This window comes from Phaseolus vulgaris, chromosome 3 (assembly GCF_000499845.2).
Source record: "Phaseolus vulgaris cultivar G19833 chromosome 3, P. vulgaris v2.0, whole genome shotgun sequence".
Classification (NCBI taxonomy): Eukaryota; Viridiplantae; Streptophyta; class Magnoliopsida; order Fabales; family Fabaceae; genus Phaseolus; species Phaseolus vulgaris.
Genome location: NC_023757.2, coordinates 38,023,959 through 38,045,486, shown reverse-complemented (window position 1 = coordinate 38,045,486; position 21,528 = coordinate 38,023,959). Strand labels below are relative to the sequence as shown.

Here is a 21,528-nt window from a genome sequence, read left to right as displayed (position 1 = left end):
AAACAGAAAAAATATTCTGAGGAGAAGAAAGAGAAAATAAAAGCTAAAAGATTCCAGAAACAGAATTGGAAGCAAATCTTCTGCAAAATAAAAAGAATTATGGAAAGTGGAAACTGTTTATAAAATCTAAACTGCAATATTTTCCCAAGATCCTTGAAACAGAAAAGCCTATAAAAGGACACAAGCATCAAGGAGAGAAGAGAGTTTCATAGGGTTTTCTTAGTTTATTTTCTTCTTAGTAATTCTTTTATTTTGCCTCCGCATGGAAGGCTAAACCTTTTTGGGTGATTCCTTTGTAATTTCCCATTGAGTTCTGAGGTTTTGTTCAATAAAAGTTTCGATTTTTAATTCTCTATAGCAGTTGTTTCTATTGTCTAATCTTTTGGAAAACTAGTTTTTGTGAAAGGTTGTACTTGAACATATGATTGAGAGTCTTCCTTATCTTAAACTTTGGTTTCTTAGTTAGTTCGCATTGTTCTAATTAATTTCTTGGGCGCATGATTCAAGAGAGATGAGGTAAGCATTCCCATGGAGTATACGCATGGAACAAAGTGGGTATTGATTAAACTAGTAGATGCATGTTTTATTGGTGAGTTTCAGCTGAATTAGATTGGCGCATGTTCAATCTGGTTTAGCTCTGTTGGAGGATTGAGAAAAAATTAATCTTTAGACAACCTGTGAAGAATTCAATGGTGGAAGAACTTGAGATCAACCGTTTTTTATTTGCTATTTTAATCTCTTTTATATTTTCTGCACAACTATCTCAAACCCCATTTTTATCTTTATTGTTATTGCTAACTTTTATTGCTTGCAGATAGATTTTAAACCCTGATCAACTGATTTTACTATTGGATTCGTTGGGAGACGACTTGGGGACATTTGTCCACAATTATATTGTAGTGTTAGACAAGTCTACGCTAGAGTCAGATTAATTTGACAGCAAAACGACAGCTATCAACTATACTTATTCATAAAGAATTCTAAGAACATACAAGATAGAAGCCTATTATACCAATGAAAAAATTCTTTACAAATAAATCCTAAATTAGCCAACTTATCAGCACACGCATTCCATTCATGAAAAACATGAGTAACCATAAACCTAATTTTCCCACGGCAATTAAGACAAGTATTTCATTGATTACGAAACATATAAGGAACATTTGTCCTAGCAGTAAACGCAGCACAAACCAAAGCAGAATCACACTCCAGCCTGACATTAGTAAGCCCCATCTTTTGATCTTCATCTCCATAGCATGTATAACTGCATAAAATTCAGCAACTAGAGCAGTCTGAACTTCAATAAATGCATAAAAAGCTCCAATAAATTCTCTCATACTCCCACGAAAAATACCTCCACAAGTAGCAAGACCAGGATATCATATCAACTAACATGTGGTTATAACCCAACCTGATAAAGGAAATGATAAAATAAATTTGATTAATTAAAAAGTTAATTAAAAATTGACCCATGTAATAAAAATACAATTTAATCCATTTATTAGCAATCGTATATTGATGGATATTCAATCCATCCATACAAATAGCATTCTTTAGAAATTAAAAAAAAATACAAATTATAATTAAGAGTGTGAGACAAATTTTAAAATATATTTCTGAAAACTTAAAAATAATGTAAATTTTAAGAAAAAAAATTGTAAAAAGGTTGATTGGATTAATTTTGTTTAGGATTTAGAGTTTCTATTGATGTTGATAGGATAAATTTTGAGAAATAATAAATAAATAAATATTTCTATAAAATTAAATGGATAGAATTGATTGGATTATTTTTTATATTTTTATAATAAATTCATTAATTTATTTTACTGGGGCACAAAACACATAATAATGTTTGTGTCGCCCTTTATACTAACTAATAAAATATGTATAAAAGAAAATTACTTAACTAATGCTTAAGTTTTAATATTATCGTATATAAGAGACAAATGTCTAACTTATAAAAAATAATTAAGTTAGTTAATTTAATTATTACTATAGTATTAAATTATATTTTAACGTACTCCTAAAATTAAAGAATTAATTTTGTGTTATATTTAATAGCATTACTCATAATTTTGTTTCAATCAATAAGTAATAGACATGATTTGTTTTTGTTAATAACTCAATAAATGTATTCATTATCACGCCAAATGAGTGCATATCTCATTGATCGATTTTACTTAAATTAAGGTTATTAAAATAAGTTAAAAATTAATTTATTTAAAAGTTGGTTTTATATTTCTTATATTAAAAATGTTTTTTTGTTGAAAAAATATTTTGGTTTCTAGCAGATAATAACGGAGTGATAAATTGAACTACAACCAAATGATTCTAAAATTGTTATAGTTGACAAAATGTGCTAGAATATATTTAGTTAAAGTTTAAAGATAAATCAACGCAAGTTTTTAAGTAGTTATCTAATCAAATTATAAGACTTGATTTTCTTATCTTTTTATAGATAGTGTGGTTTCCACATTCTTAAAATAAGCACGATTCTCATAATAGGTCTATTTATATGCGCCTATCTCTATAGTTTATTATATAATAAATTTATCAAAACAAGTTAAAACTAAGATTATATATGAACAATAACTAATTTGTGTTGAAGGGGTAGATTTTTCATGATAGGAATCTTTTCACTGCTGGCAAAAAATATTATATATATATATATATTTATTTATTTATTCAAAAGCAACAAATATTATATCTATTTTTATCAAATGTTAAAAAGATATTGGCATATAGCAGTTAGTACCCTCTAATTTCTTTCACAAACATTTCTGTTACAATGTTTTGAAATTTTTTGAAGATGGGAAAACGATACTAAATAATCTTCTGCACTTGTGAAGGATGTCAGTATAAAATAAAAGAAGATAAAGATAGAGTGAGTTTGGTATTGTTGTAAATTAAGAATTTGAAATAAAAGATAAAAAAAGGGGATAGTAATTTTGTTTATAATATTATTAAATATATATATATATATATTTATGAATTTGATGAACACAGAGAAAGGAAAGAAGAAAGAGGAAGGAGGATGGTTGACACAAGGAATGTTTACAATAAGATGAAACAGTTAATTCCCAACTCAACAAGCTATTCTTGGCAGTTGGCAATGAAAATTCAGCTTATTTTAAAAAATTAATTAATTAATTAAAACCATTTAATTTAAAATAAATTTATAGGAAACAAACACACAATGAATATGATAATTTTACAAATAAAAACAAAAGGGAAAAATTCTACAACAACCGCAATCACAATAACAAGGAGGAGAGAGTGAAAATCACAGAGACGAAAAGATCGTCTTCTGAATCGGAACAAGGTCAGTGAATTTTCTTCTCCTCCCTTCTTACAATTTCCTCCCCTTCCATCTACTAATTCACTTTCTCTGCATAATTATTGGATTATTATTTTTGTTTATGATTTTATCAATGAGCTTTCAATTTCCATTTTCTGCACGATTTGTTCTTCTTCTTCTTGTTGTTGTTTCTTTTGCTCTTTTTTTTGTTGCTGAGAAAAGGAGATAGAATCACAATTCTCCGCTCAGGTTCTGTTGTTACCTGATTTAGTATTATTTAGTTTTTTATTTTTTATTTTTTGCCTTCTAATATTTCACAAAATAAATAAAATTTAGAGAGAAAAAAAGAGAGCCAGAATAACAAAAAGAAAGAACATTGAAACTCAGCAAATCACTGGCGTAAAGCACAGTCGATCGGCTTTAGCATTCAAATGAGGTGAAATCGGTTTAATGGCATTTGTTCTACTTTGATCAATTGGACTTTGTCGTCACTGATTGGTCTGTTTCTCTCCCTGTTTTTTTATCTTTGCGTTTTTATTTTAAATTTTACTGTTATGTATCGTTGTCTATTTTGAACATAAACTTGCAACGAGTTCTGTATTTAGCTTTCTGTGGACTCTGTTTTTTTTTTCTGATCAAAATTTTATACTTTATGATTAGTTGTTTTTCCGGTTTTAAAAGTCAAGATCTAAATTAATTAAATGTAAGAGTTTCGGACTTTTTTTCGTAACCTGTTATTTGGCTTCTCTTTTGTTTGTATTTTATTTTTATTTATTGATTGCCTTCACCATCGATTCCGTGGTTTCTACATGTTGATGATGGGTTGTTTTAATCTTTTTCCCTTTTTTTTTTCTGTTCTGAGCTGCTGACAAGTGTGTTATTTTTTATTTTTGTTCTGTTTCTTACTTTGATTTTTGTTATCGAACAGCAGGTAGGTTGAAATTTTAGAGCAGTAAATTAGCAATTATGAGATTCAAGAAAGGGAATAAGGTGGAAGTGTTGAGCAAAGTTGAGGTGCCTTGTGGCTCCTGGCTATCTGCAGAGATCATTTGTGGTAATGGCCACCACTATACTGTGAAATATGACGGTTATCAAGATGATGCTGGTGAGGCAATTGTGGAGGGGGTATCCAGGAAAGACATAAGGCCATGTCCGCCCGTACCTGAATTCATGGAGAATTGGAGTCCAGGTGATGTTGTAGAGGTCTTCCAGAACTTCTCGTGGAAGATGGCTACAGTTTTGAAGGTTTTGGGGAAAAACAACATTTTGGTCAGGCTACTTGGATCTTCTTTGGAATTTCAAGTGAGCAAATTTGATATTCGGGTGAGACAGTCTTGGCAAGATGACAAGTGGATTATAGTCGGAAAGGTACCTTCATTTTACCTTTTGAATATTTTTTCCCCTCTTAGTAATTTCCTAGTGCTGTTGGCTGTACTGATGTGAATATAGTAACATATCATCTGTTGTGTTGGTTTTAACTTTTGATTGAATTTTTCAAATTTCATTTATTCAGCATATCTTCTGTGCTAAAGCTAACTAATCAAAATTAAAAAAAAAAAAGGGAATTTTCTTAGGTTGTTTTTCTTGTTATACTTTCAATATTGCCTGTCTTATTTTCACGTTTTCTTCAGTTTTCCAGTTTTCTTTTTGTTTCACTTAGCTTTCACAAGTTTTTCTTTGTACTATTTTTCTTCTGGTGCCTCCTTGCTGTTTTATGGATGAACAATTATTTATCCTTCTCCCATCTTCAGGGTTCTGCCAGCTGTGGGAATCGGAAACGTTCTAGCCAACAGAAGAAGGTGGCTACAAATACAAAAATGTCAGGTTCCACTTACTACCATCCTGAAAAGAAAAAAATGAGTATTCTGGAATCTCGACTAGTCTCTTTTAAAACATTGAAAAGAGGAAGCCATTCACAAGTTGAGGCATATGCTAAACCTCCCCCAAAGTTTAGAGCGCTTGAAAATGAAGGTGGATGTCACAGAATAAGAGTTAGAAATTCACCCACACCATTCAAACAGGTACAGGGTGTCGGTTTTCCAAGAGACATGCTTGCTGAAGAATGTTTACCTGCTTCTATAGACAACAGAAAAACTGGGATTCCTAATATGGTGGACATAGGAAGGAGGAAGCAAACTGGCGCTGTGGGTTGTTCATTTGGAGAAAACTTAGAATCAAATCATGCTGATAGTGTTACGTGCTCGGTTGGTAGTTGTAGTATCACCAGCAGGAATTCCTATAAATTGCAATTTCCTGTATCTGCAGGTCCTTTTGAAGATGTAGACGGTCCCTTTAGTGATGCCGAGTCTGTCTGCCAGAGGGGTTATGAGGAAGGAAATTGTTGTCCTCCTACACAAGAGGAATTGGCAGCAGAAATTCATAGGTTAGAGTTGCATGCCTATCGTTGTACAATTGAGGCATTGCATGCATCAGGACCATTAAGTTGGGAACAGGAAGCATTAATGACAAATCTACGTCTTTCGCTCCACATATCAAACGATGAACATTTAACGGAGCTAAGAAATTTGATTTCATCTGAAAATAGCATTCCTTTCAGATGACAGGAAATTTTTTCATCTTCAATTTAATACTTTTTCCCTAGGATAGAGTTTCATGACAGTTTGATCTCAGCCTCATTCAACTGTAAGAAGAAAGATGAAATATTTCAGTCCTTCATTTATGTTTTATGACTTAGTGGTATAGTTTCATGTGGATGTATATGCTAAACTTCGTGAATAAGTAATAATTTCTGAACTCTTGTCAATCTGTTCTTCTATGATATATCCTCTTAATTTCCTTTGGACTTCTTCTGGTAGAGACACTACACCAGGATATTCCTGGAACCTTTGTTACATTCTAGATTTTGCACACTTGGAAGACAGAATCTGACCACTGAGATTTAGAATTAAGTGGCATACTAAAATGCTGGTATATACTGAGGCTCAATGAATAACATGCTTTATAGGACTTGTGTTTTGCATAAATTTTTATATTTTATGCTGATTTTAGAAGATTGTTTTGCATTCATATCAGTGCTCTTAAATTAGAACGAACTGAGAAACTTTTGTTTCCTTTCTAAATTTGTTACAAGCAATGTCATGTAGGGGACATACAATGTGTAATACTTGTCTCTGTTCTCCATAATTTGGAAGTACAAAGTCATTTGCAGATACTAGTAATGCTTCCCCTGCATTTTCCAGGGCTGATGAGGCATGTAGGTGTTGCTTCCAGATGTCTACAGATTTTCTCTTGCTCTAGACAAGGGATGGCTTTTCTAGTATGGCTCTTGATAAGCCAACACTTCCATTGGCTTGTGGAGTTCTCGCATTCTTCCATTTCAGGCCACCTGTGAGCCTCATATATATGTTTTGCGGAGGATGCATGCTCAGAGTCTTGTGTCTACAATGGGGTGATCTGATATGTGATTGTACAATTGAAAACTTTCACCTTAGCTTATTCAATTGTGATATCTTTTGCATGCCGATGCATGATTCACTATCAATGTGTTACTAATGAAATTATCACTGTCATTTTCTTCGCGTGCATAACATGCAGAGGATGTTTACATGTCAATTCCTAGTTAATGGTTAAAATTTTGAATGTCAAGCTTTGTAGTGTTAATTTAATTATAACTAGAAGGTAGAAGAAGGGTGCTCTATGCATGGTTATAATGGGCATTTTGTTTTGTTATAACTAAACAACTGATAATTACATATATTAATTAATAGCAACATAATTAAGATGTCTAATGTTTGAAGAAGCACCAATTTTTTAGATAAAGAAAATTTTGACAAAATCTCAGGACCCAATGCTGTATAGACATTGCTGAAAAAGGCTTTTTAGTTTCTGGTGTGGATACCTATGGAAAGTATTCACTTTCTTCCAAACTATTAGCAACACCTTATTCTAGTTTGTAATTTGTGTTATTTATCTATGGATTGGATTATCCTTTCAGTTCATCTGATACCTGACATGACTGCTTTGAACAATGCTGTTCTAGTACTTGTGCTTCAACTACTTTACAAGTTACGTAAACATGTTTTTTTTTTCCTTTTATGGTTGTAAGCTTACACAAGGAAGTTGTCATTACTTTGTGGCTAGTGCATCAATGCTCAGCAATGATCAATTAGCACAAGGTCCAAATGGCTCTTGGAAGAACATAGCCACAATAAAGCCGGCATGACATGAGGTATGACTATCAACGGAATATTCATTTTATGCATACATTCCTCAATTCCGATCTATGATCCATACATAGTAAATAAATAGATTTTATGCACTTCATCGGCATGTTAGACTTGTTTTCTATTTGAGAATCTAATTTATCCTTATTTCAAACTCTTATCGGTGTCCTCTACATCACTATCTGTAGAGCTCTATGTTCCAGATTTCCAACAAGATCTTGGATTTCATTTTGGTTGGCCTAATATCTTTCAGTTGGGAAACGATATCTGCGTGTTCTTTGTGAAACTTTTGGCTTCAATCTGAAGTTTCATCAAAGTGGAATCCGGTGCCCTTTGAAGCATGTTCCTTGCTTGTCAAAGCCTGGATTTTGAAAAGCTGAATAGCTTGCTTAACGTAATTTTTTATATTTTTTTTTCCTTCCATTATTACTGAGTGTTTAATTTGACATTTACTACCTCCAAACCTCTGACTACTTTGTTTGATTTCACTCGCTTTATTTTGTCAAAATCTTTTTATTATCTGGTGCAATACGTGAAAGGTTGTGTAAATGGTTTTTTTTCTTCTTGTGTTGGTTGGTGTATGTGTCTGTTGGCTGCTTATGCAAACACAATGCCGTTGACTGAAGCAAACTGCTACTTTTCCTAACTCTAAACATGTTGTAACCTGTTCCGGCATTATTATATCCTGTATGAAAGAATATCAAATATTGAATCATATTGTTTCCTATTTTAAAAACCGTTTTCTGTTTTTTAGGAGAGAAAAACTGGTTTGATGAAATTAGGTTTCCTATTTTTAGAACTAAAATATCTTTTTCGTTTTTAAAATAAAAAAAAAAATCAGACAATCTAAGTTATTTGAATTTAACAGTAACGTGCTAATTTAATAGTTTTCTACAAATGATTATAAATCTTAATAAATTTAACATTCAATATGTTTGTGAATCAATGATAATATAGAGTTTTTTTTTCACACTATCACCTGTACTTTCACACATTCTTTTCTTTTGTTTTTCTTAAAGGAAAATAGGACAACATATGGTGGGGGGTTTGCTTATGAGGAAAGAAATGGCATCCAAATGGTGGGAGAACAACAACACAGCTTTTCCTAAGCGTCGCCTAAGGAGAAAAGGAAAAGGCTACTCCCAATACTTCTACAATTTGTATTTTGCAATGTCCAACATTTTTAAAAATAAGATCTTTATACCTATAATATATTACAATTAAACGTTCTGGCACTGTTAATTAAAAAACATTTTTTTATAATTGTAACCAAACATTAGTAAAAGCTATTTATAGATAAACTACTTTTCTTAAACAAACTGGTCGCATCATCCAAACCTTGTTCTATGATCTGTTGTATGTTTATTTGTTTTTAATTATTACTGTTTTGGTGATCTTCCTCCAAAGTTTATCTGAAGAGAAGTGAGCCAATCGCAACCTTGTTCCAACAACTTTTTCATTGGACCAATTTCCAAAGAAAAAGCAATAGTGGGTTTCAGCCAAGCCAAATTGCCGTGGACCTCTGGTGGACCTTCTGACCCAAAGTCTTGGACCTGGCATTAATTAGGTTTTAAATGAAACTGTCTCATGGACCCCAAATAAATATGTTCCATAAGAAAACAAAGTTGTCCTTTTATTTTTAGTGTGATAAAATAAATAATTTCATATTTAAAAGAGATATTTTTTATTTGGAGTTCTTGATATTTATTCTTCCATTTGCACAGTTACTTGGCCTATTCCTCTTTCCTCATGCTTCAACACTATTGTTTTCTTCAAATATATACTAATAGTTTTAAAAGGGGCACTACAAAAACAAAGTACGTTTTAGACAGTTCATCCAGTACCATAGTATTACATTCGCATGTTAAAATTAATTTGAACCTCCAAAATTATTTTGGTGTTTAAATGTTTAATTAAACCCCAAGATTTGTTTTGGGTATCAAAAGTAACCGAGTGACTATCTCCAAATGAAATGTGCAAAATAATTAATTAAATGTAGATTACTTTTTCTTTTGGTAAAATTATAGTGATCCCATAATATGGTCATAGAATATACCTATAATGTATACTTGGACACTTCTCTTAAATGGCGTGTCTGTGTCGGATACACGTATCGGACACCTCATAGGATATGTATCGGGAAATTGTCCAATTCAAAAAATATTTGTTGAATTTTTTACCATTATAGTACGGTTCTAACACAATTTTAAAAAAGACTCAAATTTATTGTATAATTTTTTTATTATGATTATAAAAGTAAGGAACAATTTATTTTGAACTATTTATGAAAGACATTTTTATATTAAAAAAAATTAAAACATACTTACATGTGTACATAAATCTTTATTATCAATTTATGTAATTCTTAATTATATAATATATAAATTTGTGTCTATATATCTACATTTTAAAAATTATATGCATCTTCAGTGTTAAATAGTGCATAACGTGACTTTCGAATTCCGTAAATGTGTCATATAATCTTCATAAATGTGCCCAAAGAGAGTCTGGAGCATCGGTTACAAATAAAGTTATTCAATAACTCCAAGTGCATTGTCACACGTATGATCTAAAATTTACTATAGTTTTGGATCGAACTTTGCATTGATAAAATGTTAAAAAGAATTTTCTTTTTCACGTTAAAATTGGCATCTAAACCCAACGACAATAACTTAAAATATATTGTTTAGAAGTAGTTTGAGTCTGGTTCACTGAAATTAGGACGGGATAAACCCACTCTGATTAGATGGGTTAAAAATCTTAGCTTGTGGCGTAAGTTTGTTTTAACACACATAATAATATAAATAATACTTTTTAGTTTTTAATAATTAATTTATATATTTAACTGAATAACTTAAAACCATTATTATTTTACATGTTAAATTACTCAATTATAATTAATGATTTTAAAATTTAATTTATAAATTTTAATGACTTAAGTTACATTATTGGATATTTATATCATTTAAATAATACAATAAAAAAATTAATCTTCTAAATTATTTTTTATTTTTATTTAAAAAGAATTGGTAGAATATAAATTATAATGTACCATTTTTCACTTTTGATTTGTCGAGGTTGTGAAAGCGTAGACTAATGGGTTAAAATTACTAACCTAACTCACCAAAATATGACACATCACATAAATTTCACATAGACTACAGATAAGACCAATTTAGAGGATGTAAATGAGATAATTTTGATCTTACAAGTCAGTTTTGTGAGGAAGTGTTAGACTTAAATTCACTTTTTAATATGATATCATATGTATTCTAGCAAAATTTGATGGATCTATTGTGTTACCCGTTATTAGTTTGTTATGAAACACGCAAATATCTAAACTCATGCACTAGATATTTTAGAGTGTATAAATAAAGACAATCCTTATAGGTTGATTTGTAAAGATGATACTTTATTATTTCTAATATTATTACGTGAAATAAAAAATAATAATAATATTGAATCAAAGATAGTTAAGTTTGAAGTGAAGAGATGAAATCTTATTACAATATATTTTATAAATTCTATATTTATACAATTAATGTATATCTTATTTTTATTATATTATATTTTTCTCATTATTTTCATATCTATTATATCCTCAAAACTAAACAAATCGTTAACATTTGAAAAACACATTTGGACAATATTTTTATAACGAGGTCACGTCTTTATTTATCAAAATAGAACTTTTTATTTTCTAATATCACATGTTCCATTTACTATGTATCACCTTTTCCATTTACTATATTTAAATATAATACTTTATTCGTAGAAGTTTTTCCATTAGTCAAATAAACAAGTGTTATGAAAACCTTATTTTAACATTGATATAAAATGTTAAGCGATGAATGATGAAAGTATGATTTTTCAATATGGCAGTATGTTCCCCCCAAATTAAATTCCATTTTTTTCCAATGAGAAAATTATCTAAAAAAATAAAAAGGTTTCAAATTTATTATACAGGTCAATTGTGTCTTTAGTTCATTAAATTTCATCTAAATCTAGTTTTAGTTATTCGAATTAAAAAAAAAAGTATTTTAATTCTTGAAACTTGAAAAATATGAATTTTAATTGTAAATATAAAATTTGAAAGACTAAAAAATAACACTACAAGAAATAATAATATTAGCTTCTGCAAAAAAAACTCACACAAAAAGTAAAAGGAAGACATTAAATAATACTTAGAGTGAGTTTACTGTCTCATTAAGTTGGCACTAATCCAAAGGTTGCTAATGAATAATGGAGACTACGAGGAACACAACTATTTTTTTTTTATGATTTGAGTGTCCGTTTAAAACATTTTTATTCATACTATAATTAATATTTAATTTTGTGTCTCTATGTAAGATTTGGAGATACTAATAATGTCTCTTACTTAGTCCTCACTTTTTTTTTTTCAGCTAATTACAATTTTTTTTAGTGTAAATTTTAAAAATTTGAGAGATTAAAATATTTTTTTTTAAATTGAGAAAACAAAACTAGGTTTATCTTAAATTGAAGAACTATAGTTCAGCATGTTCTTATTTGTAGAAAAGAGAGAGAAGAAAAAAAAACGTAGTTGGTCAGTTTTTGAGTGGTTTCTTCACCTCATTAACCCCAGAATTTATATAGAGAAGAAAATGTTATGCCCTTTGTTTAAGTCATTGATTTGAAGTGTTTCATAATTTGATTTGAAGTGTACTAAAATTGAAAAATAAAATTGAATTGTACTTACCGAAGTGATTTAACGTTTGACACGAACTTTACCCGATTATCAATGATAACGGACACGACATTGTTCGGCCTAGAAGACGGAGATAAAAAGGATGCTTTGATGAGATTGGCATAAATGTTTGGTTAAATGACTAAAACCCAACCTTTCCTCTCTCCACATCTCATCTCATACTTTATAATTAACTGCTACAAAGAAATACGTTTATCTTTTGAAATCCTTTGTTTGAAAGATGACATTTATTTAATTAGATGCGCGTGTTTAAAGAGAATAGCTTTTAACTTAGAAGAGTTAAAAAAACGTGAATTATTTTCAGGAAAGTAAAATCTCTTATATATTTTGTTTTAAGATTTGACGTAATTAAAAATGGTGATCCCTGCACATTTTATGAGCACAGGACATCACAAGTGGGCTTGTCACCAGTATGACCAACAAAGTTTAATGTGAACTGTGTAACTGCCATTCCTTAGGTTGGGCCATTTTAAGATCTTCTTTTGGAAAAGGCTAACAATAGTCTTTAAGAATTTTTTTTGGTGTGATTTGTAATATTACTAAAAATTTGTTAAGAGTATGATTATTTTTTACAGGGAGTAAAGTAAAGGGGTATTGAATGTTGTGAATTAAATGTGGAAGAAGGTTGAGAGACGAAAAGAAAGAAAAGGGAATGAGTTCCACATTTCTTGTAAGACCCTTATAGAAAGAGTTGACGGATAGGAAAGCTACAAATGAGTTGTGCATTAATGTGGCTCCACCAAATCCTCTACCATTGTCTCATTTGCTTCCTTCATCATTGCTATTCCCATGTGATGCTGCCTCTCTCTCTGGTTAAGAGAGAAAGAGAATGAAGCCTACAAGTTTTGAGTATGCATTTTAGGGTCACTCTCACCCTCAACATCTGCACATCACATGAAAATGTATTTTCTCAACACCAAAGTTAATTGTGACAAATTATATGGGACAGGTCCTTTCATATATTGGCCCCAATATACACCCCCATTTCAAACATGAGGTGCTGTTCAGCTTCATCAACTTCTCACCACATATACCATCTTGCCCTTCCACTTTGCATTCTTCTTTTTGCTTCTCAAAAGATAAATAACAAAGTTAAAGACAAAATCATCACTGCCATGCATTTCATTGTACTAATTTCTCTATCACATTTATGCCTATCTATTGCTCTGTTCCTCTGTGGATTCAGAATCTACATCATCAATTAAATCATGTTATTTGTTACTACTTTAAATGAAATATTAGTATCTTTGTGATAGTTGAGTTCAGAAGAGGAGCAGTGTGGTAATTTATAGGATTAAAATGTGTAAAAAAAAATGGAGCATGTAAGAGATATTGATCCTAAGGGTGAATGGAGAGATAAAATTCGGGCAATGATGATGAAAATGGTAGTGCATTTGATATTGGTATTACGTGACAGACCGACAAGGTGTAATTAAACAAGGGCAGACATTAGCCAGCTCAAATGCATTGGCATTAGAGCCTAATTAGGGGACATTCAAGATTAGTTTAGTACAGTTTTTGTTATAATTGCAAAAATACTGTGCTTAGCAGTGCCCATAGATCTTGAGCATTTACTTGGGATTTTAAAAGTATGGTCTAATTTTTGGCAGAGAAGCAAAATAGTTATGAAACAGCAGGTTAGGTTTACTAAAATAACATGAGCTGTCCATTTACTAAAATAAAGAATTCTATTATTGAGGGCCACCTGGTACTAGTATCCCCATTAAGAACAAACACTGATGAATAATGGAGTTTTTATTTTCTGGGGTACTCAACACAGGCATTGATTTAAGTGCAAACTTCGAAACATATAAAGTAGTAGTCGAAAGTAAAAGTAGAAACATAAATTTGAAGCCATGCAGAGCTAAATTTTATTTGGAATGTAGATTTTGTCATCTAGCTAACCACAGGGGACACTGCTTAGATGTTAACGCGGAAGAATGCTGAGACAAACCACAAACCAACACAACCCTCCACCAACACAAAACCAATCAAATTTCTTCGCGGATTACTAGGACTATTTATGAGAGCGATGCCAAATACTACTAATAATTACAACAGATATGGGATAAAAAAAATACGTGAAACATTATTTTCTTGTTTTATGTGATATTGGTATGCTCAAGGCGTAATCTGCGATTCCCATGATTCTCATTTCTCACCAAAACCTTAGTGGTACTTGGATTATCATCCACACCCACATATCATAATATACTATATATATGGTAGAATGCCGAATCATGATATTATAAAAAAACAATATATGGCAGGTGGTGGTGTGAATAATAATAGCAATAGAATACTATCATTAATTGTACCGTACTAATTACATTCACACAATTCTCAAGATTAACATGAGAGGAATAAATGAGTGGCAATCACGTCCAGGTCCAGGAGTAGGAGTGTGCAAATTTGCAGTTGAAATTGAAAGAGAGAAAAAAATGAAGAGGAGATGGAGATGGAGATGGAGATGGAGAGGTAATTATGCAATGGGGCCACATGGTGGTTCATGGCATGGCATGGCATGGTTTGGTTCCTTTAATAAAAGCTAAAAAGAAAACTGAAATCAAGAGGACAAGAAGAACTCCCCTAACCACATGCATTTTGGGGACCAGCAAAGGGTGATAAACTAAAATTCTCTCCCCCACTCCACGGAAGGGGATGAGAAGATCCCAAAAAGCAGTACACAAGCTGTTCCTCTAAATCTTACTTCTTACTAAATTACAACTCAAATGCCGCAAATCCCATAAAAGAAAACCAATAAACAATGTGTTGCATGCTGGATTATGGTCCCCTTTGCTTCAAAAGAACATTTTATGTCTTAAAAGTACTACCTTCTTACTTTAAATCCTTCAAGGTAACACAAATCTTACTCTTCTGCATGGCCCTGCCAAACACCACTTGCAATAAATACAAGGAAGCTACCACGGACCCAACCCAACTAGTTTCCCCTTCAATATCGTTTAATAAACAAACAATAAATAACTCACACTGTCCAAATACGTCCTTATCCTAATTCTTCATTATATATATATACACACTTCATGCTATCTAACTAACTATATACCTTTTTATTTTTTGCCTGTGTTTATATATATATATATATATATATATGTATATTCTTCTTGCCCATCAATCTATTAATAATTTGGATTTATTTTTCAGAATATCTACTGGTATGGCAGTATTAGCCAGCGAACACATAACAATACAAACATGTACGAAATTGCGTGGTGCTGAAGAAGGAACTTAGAAACCCAACAACCATGGGATTTCGGAATCTTACCTGTATACCATTTACTCTTAAATCAAGAAAGGTTCAATTTTGCTTTGGCACTACTAAACTATACCATGCAATGCAATATAATTAAGAAAGGGATATTATGACATGTCTTTCTTGGAAAGCGAAGGACAGTGGAGTTCAATTCCTAACCGGTTACTTACTAGTACCACTCATGAGTTTTGTTCTAGAAGTCGGGAAATTACATCTAGGGAGATTGCAAAAGTGCAGAGCGCATTGAAAAGCTCATGATTCTTCATCATGGAGGCTGAAGTTACGAACAAAATCTAAACCAATGCTTCTTCTTTGGGGTGAAGCAGTGATAAAGGTTTATGGGTATTGATGTCAGTGAGTGGCAGATTGTAGAAGTGGTTTAGAAATTCGGGTTCCAATGTTCCTTCGTCTGCTTCCTACCTAGCTCCTATGTAACCATACCTTACTGTTGCCTGTCTTTTAACATTATAATAATAATAATAGTTTATTGGAGAATATTTCTTCAACACAAAATCGGGACAGCAAAAAGTTGTATGTTTGATTTTGTAGCATATCTTTTACTTTTATAAATGTGTATACAAAATAATTGTATTCGATGTTACAGATAGTCTGTCTTATATCTAAATAGTCGAATTCCACTTGATTTGCAAGTCACCAAAATGAAAGGAGATGATTACTAATGATGGATTGAGTTGTCTTGTTAGAGAAAAAGTTTGGCTTATTGTGCTGCGTCTAGTGCATTATTTTGAGTTATCCGATTCTGGAGAAAAAGGTTCCTTACTTGCGTATAACTTGAAATAATAAAACCCTCGTAATAAAATAAAATTGAAAAACAAAATGTATGAATTAACAGGTCGTTTTTTGCTTACCCGTGACCCTTCCATCGGGGTACACAATTCTGTACTTTTCAGGAGCAATTGTATAACGTGAAGGTTGAGAAAGAGTTTAAAAACGATATGATGCATTTTATTTAATATGGAGCGTAGCAATTTGAAAATGCGGAGAGCATATATATATATTTAATATTTAATTAAATTTTGATGAAGAGTGAAGAATAGAAAATAATGATGATGAGAAAAGAAAAGGGCCAAAAATTGATTACAAAATTAGAAAAGTCTGTAAAAAAATGAAGGAAAATATACAGAGGATGATGGAGAAGCGAAGAGAAGAAGGAGGTATGTAGGGAATTGTTAGGCATGTACTGGTTCTAGTCCTATAAGTGAAAGAAAAGGAAGCTAAATTGCAATTGGCAAAAGACACTTGGCCAAGAAACAGATGGTGGAGTCCCTGAGCTGAAGAAGGCACCTATACAGTTGAGTTGAGATGAACTAGGAGGAGGAGGGTTGAGGTTGAGGAGGAGGAGGAGGAGGAGGAGGCGGCGGAGGAGGGCAGTGAGGATGGTCCAGCGTGGACAAGTGTCGGAAAATGATTGGAGCGCCGTACTGAGGGTAGAGTAGCATGAGGACCGTTGGTGCGTGCTGATAACTAGGGGCCAACCTGAAACTAAAACGCTGCAGTATGATTGCGAGGGCCAGTTTGGTTTGTAGCACTGCCAGGTTTTGTCCGATGCATGTGCGCACACCCACCCCAAACGGTATGAAGGCCAAAGGATGGTTCGCGGCGCGGGCCACCCCCTCGCTGAAACGCCCAGGATTGAACTCGTTGGCGTCGTTTCCCCATATGGCCTGATCGTGATGAACGGCCAGGATTGGAATCAACAGCTCCGTCCCACGTGGTATCTTGTACCCCCCCAACTCCACGTCCGTCTTGGCACGTCTGATTGTGGCGATGGTGGGCGGGTACAGCCTCAGCGACTCGTTCACAATCATGCTCACCTGCACCACATCACACCCAAACACATTATTCACCCACTGCTTGAGAAGATGTTCCCTTGAGAAGGTCTCCACATAATAACCATAATTAACTTGCTTACCGTCCTCAGCTTTGCAACATGGTCTTTGGTTGGAAGGTCACGTGATCCACACATCTTGAGAACCTCCTCACGTGCCCGTACCTGCCAGTGTGGGTGCATAGCTAGGAGAATGGTCGTCCACGTCAGCAGGTTGGATGTGGTCTGTTTCCCTGCAAAGAAAAAGCTCTTGCACTCTTCCACAATGTCATCCACTGTCACATTCGTCGAATTCCTGTTCGACGCCTCAATCATTAGCCCCAACAAATCCTTTGCCCCCTTCTCCACCCTCTCCGTGTTCTCCCTCCGTCGCTCTATCAGCTTCACCAGCGATTTCTTTATCTCCTTCTCCAACTTCCATGACTTTATATTCCTCCTTGTGGGCACAAATCTGCACATACACATTCACCCCCTAATTTCCTGTTAATTTCCAATTTTCAGATTAATCACTCAATTAAATGGATATCAATCACTTACCTGTAACCTGGAATGAACACTTTCTGGAAGGCGTCGGCGGCCAAGTCCATCTGTTGCCCCTGTAGCCGGAAAATGGCTTTTCCATCTTCGTAGCTGCTTCCGAATGCCGTCCTCGTAATGACATCCTCTGTCAGGCTCTGAAACCACTCCGAAACTTCGATTTCCACCTCACCCTTCTCACCCATTGCCGACCACTTTTCCAACATCTCAACCACGCTTGTTGCCATCACCGGTATCAGCAACTAATTAAAAAACGTCTACCTTTAGACACCCAAATCTCATTTATATATTTAAAAAAAAGGATTCAGTATCCATATACTTGTTTTAATAATAATAACAATGGGGCGGGGTAGGACTTAATTAATTACTTTGAGATTCTCCATGTGAAAAGTGGGAGAGATAATTCTTCGATGGTGAGCCCATTTTTCTCCTTTGAGGCTAAGGAGGCCATCACCTTCTAGCTGCTTCACAAGGGGTGGAGCTTCGTTTTTCTCGTAAAATTCTGACTTGGATGTGAAGATTTCCCGGATGAGGTCTGGATCAGAGACGGTGAGACGAACGGTGGGTCCAAACCAAACTAGGAATGTTGCACCTGGATCAAAAAAGTACTATTAATTAATAATTAATTAATTAATTAATTAACTAACTGATTCATTAGTGAATAATATTAAAGTTACTAATTTTTGGTTTATTAGTGTGTTGGTAGGATTTGAAAAGGTGTGATTAAAAAAGAAGGGTGAGGTGAAATGGGGATTGATTTTTAACACAAAGTTGGAAGTAGCACAGTCCCGCAAGTAGTAAGTGTGAAGTTTGCAAAAGAGGAAGAAGCAGGAAACATGACAGCCATTAGTTTCAGAGGGGGCATGGATAGTGTAGTGTAGACCCTACAGCACAGAGACATTGAGAGAGATAACAGGAGGTAGGAAGAAGACAAGTCAATTTTAAAACGGTTACCAAACATATACAACAACATTGTCACATTTCAATTCCTCGCATACAAAAACAAAACAAAGAGGACAATGGAAAAGCAGATGACAACTCCGCAATGCCAACAGAGTGCACTTACACATCATAAAAATTATTATCACTGTATACATTCACGGCACTTAGTCAACAAGCTAGATATATGTTTCTGTGTGTATTTTTCTTTTTAATAGTGAAATGAAGTTAAGAATATGGACAATATTTGTATTACTGACACCCTTACAGAGCACGCAGTCACTGGGAAACCAATGTCTGATTACATTGCACATCAAGCCGAAGGCTTGTTGGATTTTGAGGCAAGAAAGGATTGCTCAAGGAAGGAGGGTAGTTATCAAGAAAGAAGGGAAAAAGGGAGAGAAGGAGGAGGAGGTAGCTACCGTCCAACCCTGGAACTTCAACATCATGCATCAAACGGCAAGGAAGTAACAAACTGAGAAAAAGAAAAGCCTGAAAAGTTTCGAAAAAGAAGCACCCTAAATCCGGAAGGGGTCCTTGGAGGGTTGAAAAGCATAAAATTGCGATGGAAGTATGAAAGAAGTAGGAAAAGAAAGATGATGATGATGGCAGTGAAGAGCGCGAACTTTAAGGATGGTGAAGAGGAGTGGTGGTTGGAAGCAGGCAGAGAGAGGAGTGAAAAGGGTGTTGGAAGAAGAAGTGCATTAGTTGGGTTTTGAAATTGAGAAATGAAAAAGGTGGAAGAGAATGTATACCATAAATTTTCTTCCAGTGATGGTAGAAGGAAAGGACTCTGGGGAGAATGTTGTGGGAGAAAGGCATGGGTTTGGAAGAGGCCTTCAACATCATGGCGACAAGTTCCTTAACGTTTCCAATGAAGAAACGATAAGGGGGTCCTCTGATGCCTTGCTTGGAGAAGTGGCCTTGAATTTTTCTGGGTCGCCACCAGAGGAGGACGGTGAGCTTGAGGAGGAAGAAAAAGAACATGAAGGAGAGGGAGAGAAGCTTGAGGGAGGAGAAGAGGCCGTCCATATATGGTATGGTATGGTTTTGTAGTTAAGATGAGATGAGAGAAGACAAGAGGGAAAATGTTGCTTGGTTGGTTTCTGTATCTCCTTAGTGTGGACACAGCACACAGCACACAGACACAGTGGTGCAGAGAGAGCAGGGTCTGGGTTGGGTTTGCTTCTTATCTGCTTTGTTATGTTGGTTGTTAGTGGCTTGGCTTTTTAATACTAGAGTGAAGGACATGAAGAGAGAGAGAGAAAGATGAACTAACCAAGGCCAACGGCGTAGGGGCCGCCACTCCAATCCTAAGGGTCAACCAATGTGAACCTTATTTAAAACGTAACAAGACCATGTTGCCCTTCTTCTCTTTTGGATTTTAGCACCCACATCTTTTTCTTATTTTACTTCTTCTTCCTTCTACTACTTACATTTTCCCATTTTCTTCACACACGCTTCTCACATTTTCTTACTCAAAATCTCTCTTTAGCTTCCTACATCATACTGCTTTACACTCCCAACCAACAAAAAACATACTCACTAATGTCAATTTTACCTTCTTTCTTATCTTAATCTTTATATTTTAAAACAAAATCCTCACAAACTAAAAATAACATTATATGATAATTTATACTATTTACTGTAATTCTAAAACATGATCTGTATACAATCGAAGATGTTTATTATTATAAATTTCAATTATGATGTCATTTAAAATATTTATGTGTTTTTAAAGTTGATTATAAAAATATTTCATTCGCTAAAAAAAAATAGAACATTACTTAATTGAAATATCAGCAAGCATATACACGTAAATTAAGAATTTTAAACCTGATCACCCAAACAAATATTATTAGATATTATATGCTTGATAAGAAAAAACTTTATACCACTTAATAATTTTGCTCAACTTAATCTCAAATGAAATGAATCAAACACAAATAGAAAAGTAGTTTTGATAAACACGTTTTCAGCTTTCCACTACATGTAGAATTTGTCAACTTGAAAATTAATTTATCATCTGATGATTAATTTAAGTAAATTACATGCACCATCTTTACAAAAAATATTTAAAACTTAAACCTTTAGTTCTAGTAAAATGAATAACGTTTTTATAAAAAATGTTTTCACTTTTTTAAAAAAAATTTAAAAAATATCTTTATTGTCACGTGGCTCATGTTTTTTTGATAGAATTGTCAAAATATATATAAAAAAAAGCTATGCATTTATAAACTAATAATATTTATTTTAAATAAAAATATAAAAAGAAATAACGATTTCAGATGGTGAAGGAATGAAAATCAAAAAATTATTTTAAAAAGTAAAAAAGTAATTTCAAATTTTAAAAGATGAATAAAAAATGTGTAAGGACCAAAACCAGGCTCAATTCTCTATCTAGCACCATTTACATCTTTATTTCCCTATCTAGCACTCTTTTGTTTTTATTTCCCTATCTAGCACCCTTTTGTTTTTATTTTCCTATTTAGCACTCTTTTATTTTTTATTTCCCTATCTAGCACCATTTTAAAAATAAATAAATAAATAATAAATTATTATTTTTTAATAATTTTAATTTTGAATGCATTAAAAAATAAATATTTTTAATGTTTAAAATAATTAGAAATATAATTAATGAATAAATAAATGAGTTTTTACAAAATAAAAACAAAAAAGTAATAAATTAAAAATGTTTAGTTTAAATTTTTTTTTTAAATG

At 32.9% G+C, this 21,528-nt stretch overlaps 2 protein-coding genes across 13 annotated transcripts; one reads left to right on the top strand and one right to left on the bottom strand.

The window, feature by feature from the left end:
* The first annotated feature begins 3,002 nt into the window (after positions 1-3,002).
* LOC137807496 (uncharacterized) lies at positions 3,003-8,795 on the top strand. Of its 12 annotated transcripts, none has more exons than XM_068608174.1 (6): positions 3,003-3,322; positions 4,230-4,666; positions 5,050-5,681; positions 6,499-6,725; positions 7,365-7,487; positions 8,502-8,795. In XM_068608174.1, the coding sequence occupies exons 2-4, from the start codon at positions 4,265-4,267 to the stop codon at positions 6,554-6,556; spliced, it is 1,092 nt and encodes a 363-aa protein (XP_068464275.1). In that variant the 5' UTR covers positions 3,003-3,322; positions 4,230-4,264; the 3' UTR covers positions 6,557-6,725; positions 7,365-7,487; positions 8,502-8,795. The 12 variants fall into 12 exon arrangements, with proteins under 12 accessions (XP_068464275.1, XP_068464274.1, XP_068464272.1 ...); XM_068608173.1 differs by lacking the exon at positions 8,502-8,795 and adding an exon at positions 7,671-8,031 and having other exon boundaries at positions 6,499-6,646; XM_068608171.1 differs by lacking the exon at positions 8,502-8,795 and adding an exon at positions 7,671-8,031.
* A 7,758-nt stretch (positions 8,796-16,553) lies between these two features.
* Positions 16,554-20,122, bottom strand: LOC137807495 (cytochrome P450 734A1-like). Its single transcript, XM_068608162.1, has 5 exons — positions 19,563-20,122; positions 18,237-18,460; positions 17,869-18,110; positions 17,416-17,782; positions 16,554-17,317 (listed from the first exon to the last, which is right to left on the bottom strand). Exons 1-5 carry the CDS (start codon positions 19,837-19,839, stop codon positions 16,811-16,813), a joined length of 1,617 nt encoding a protein of 538 aa, XP_068464263.1. The 5' UTR covers positions 19,840-20,122; the 3' UTR covers positions 16,554-16,810.
* Positions 20,123-21,528: the final 1,406 nt, after the last annotated feature.

Excerpts from the sequence above, each read along its gene's own strand:
- LOC137807496 (XM_068608164.1), top strand. The coding sequence starts at position 4,265 with ATGAGATTCAAGAAAGGGAATAAGGTGGAAGTGTTGAGCAAAGTTGAG. Across the intron at positions 4,667-5,049 it reads AGTGGATTATAGTCGGAAAG|GGTTCTGCCAGCTGTGGGAA; the intron begins GTACCTTCATTT and ends TCCCATCTTCAG.
- LOC137807495 (XM_068608162.1), bottom strand. The coding sequence starts at position 19,839 with ATGGACGGCCTCTTCTCCTCCCTCAAGCTTCTCTCCCTCTCCTTCATG. Across the intron at positions 18,461-19,562 it reads TCACTGGAAGAAAATTTATG|GTGCAACATTCCTAGTTTGG; the intron begins GTATACATTCTC and ends TTTTTGATCCAG. Across the intron at positions 17,783-17,868 it reads GTGTTCATTCCAGGTTACAG|ATTTGTGCCCACAAGGAGGA; the intron begins GTAAGTGATTGA and ends GTGTATGTGCAG.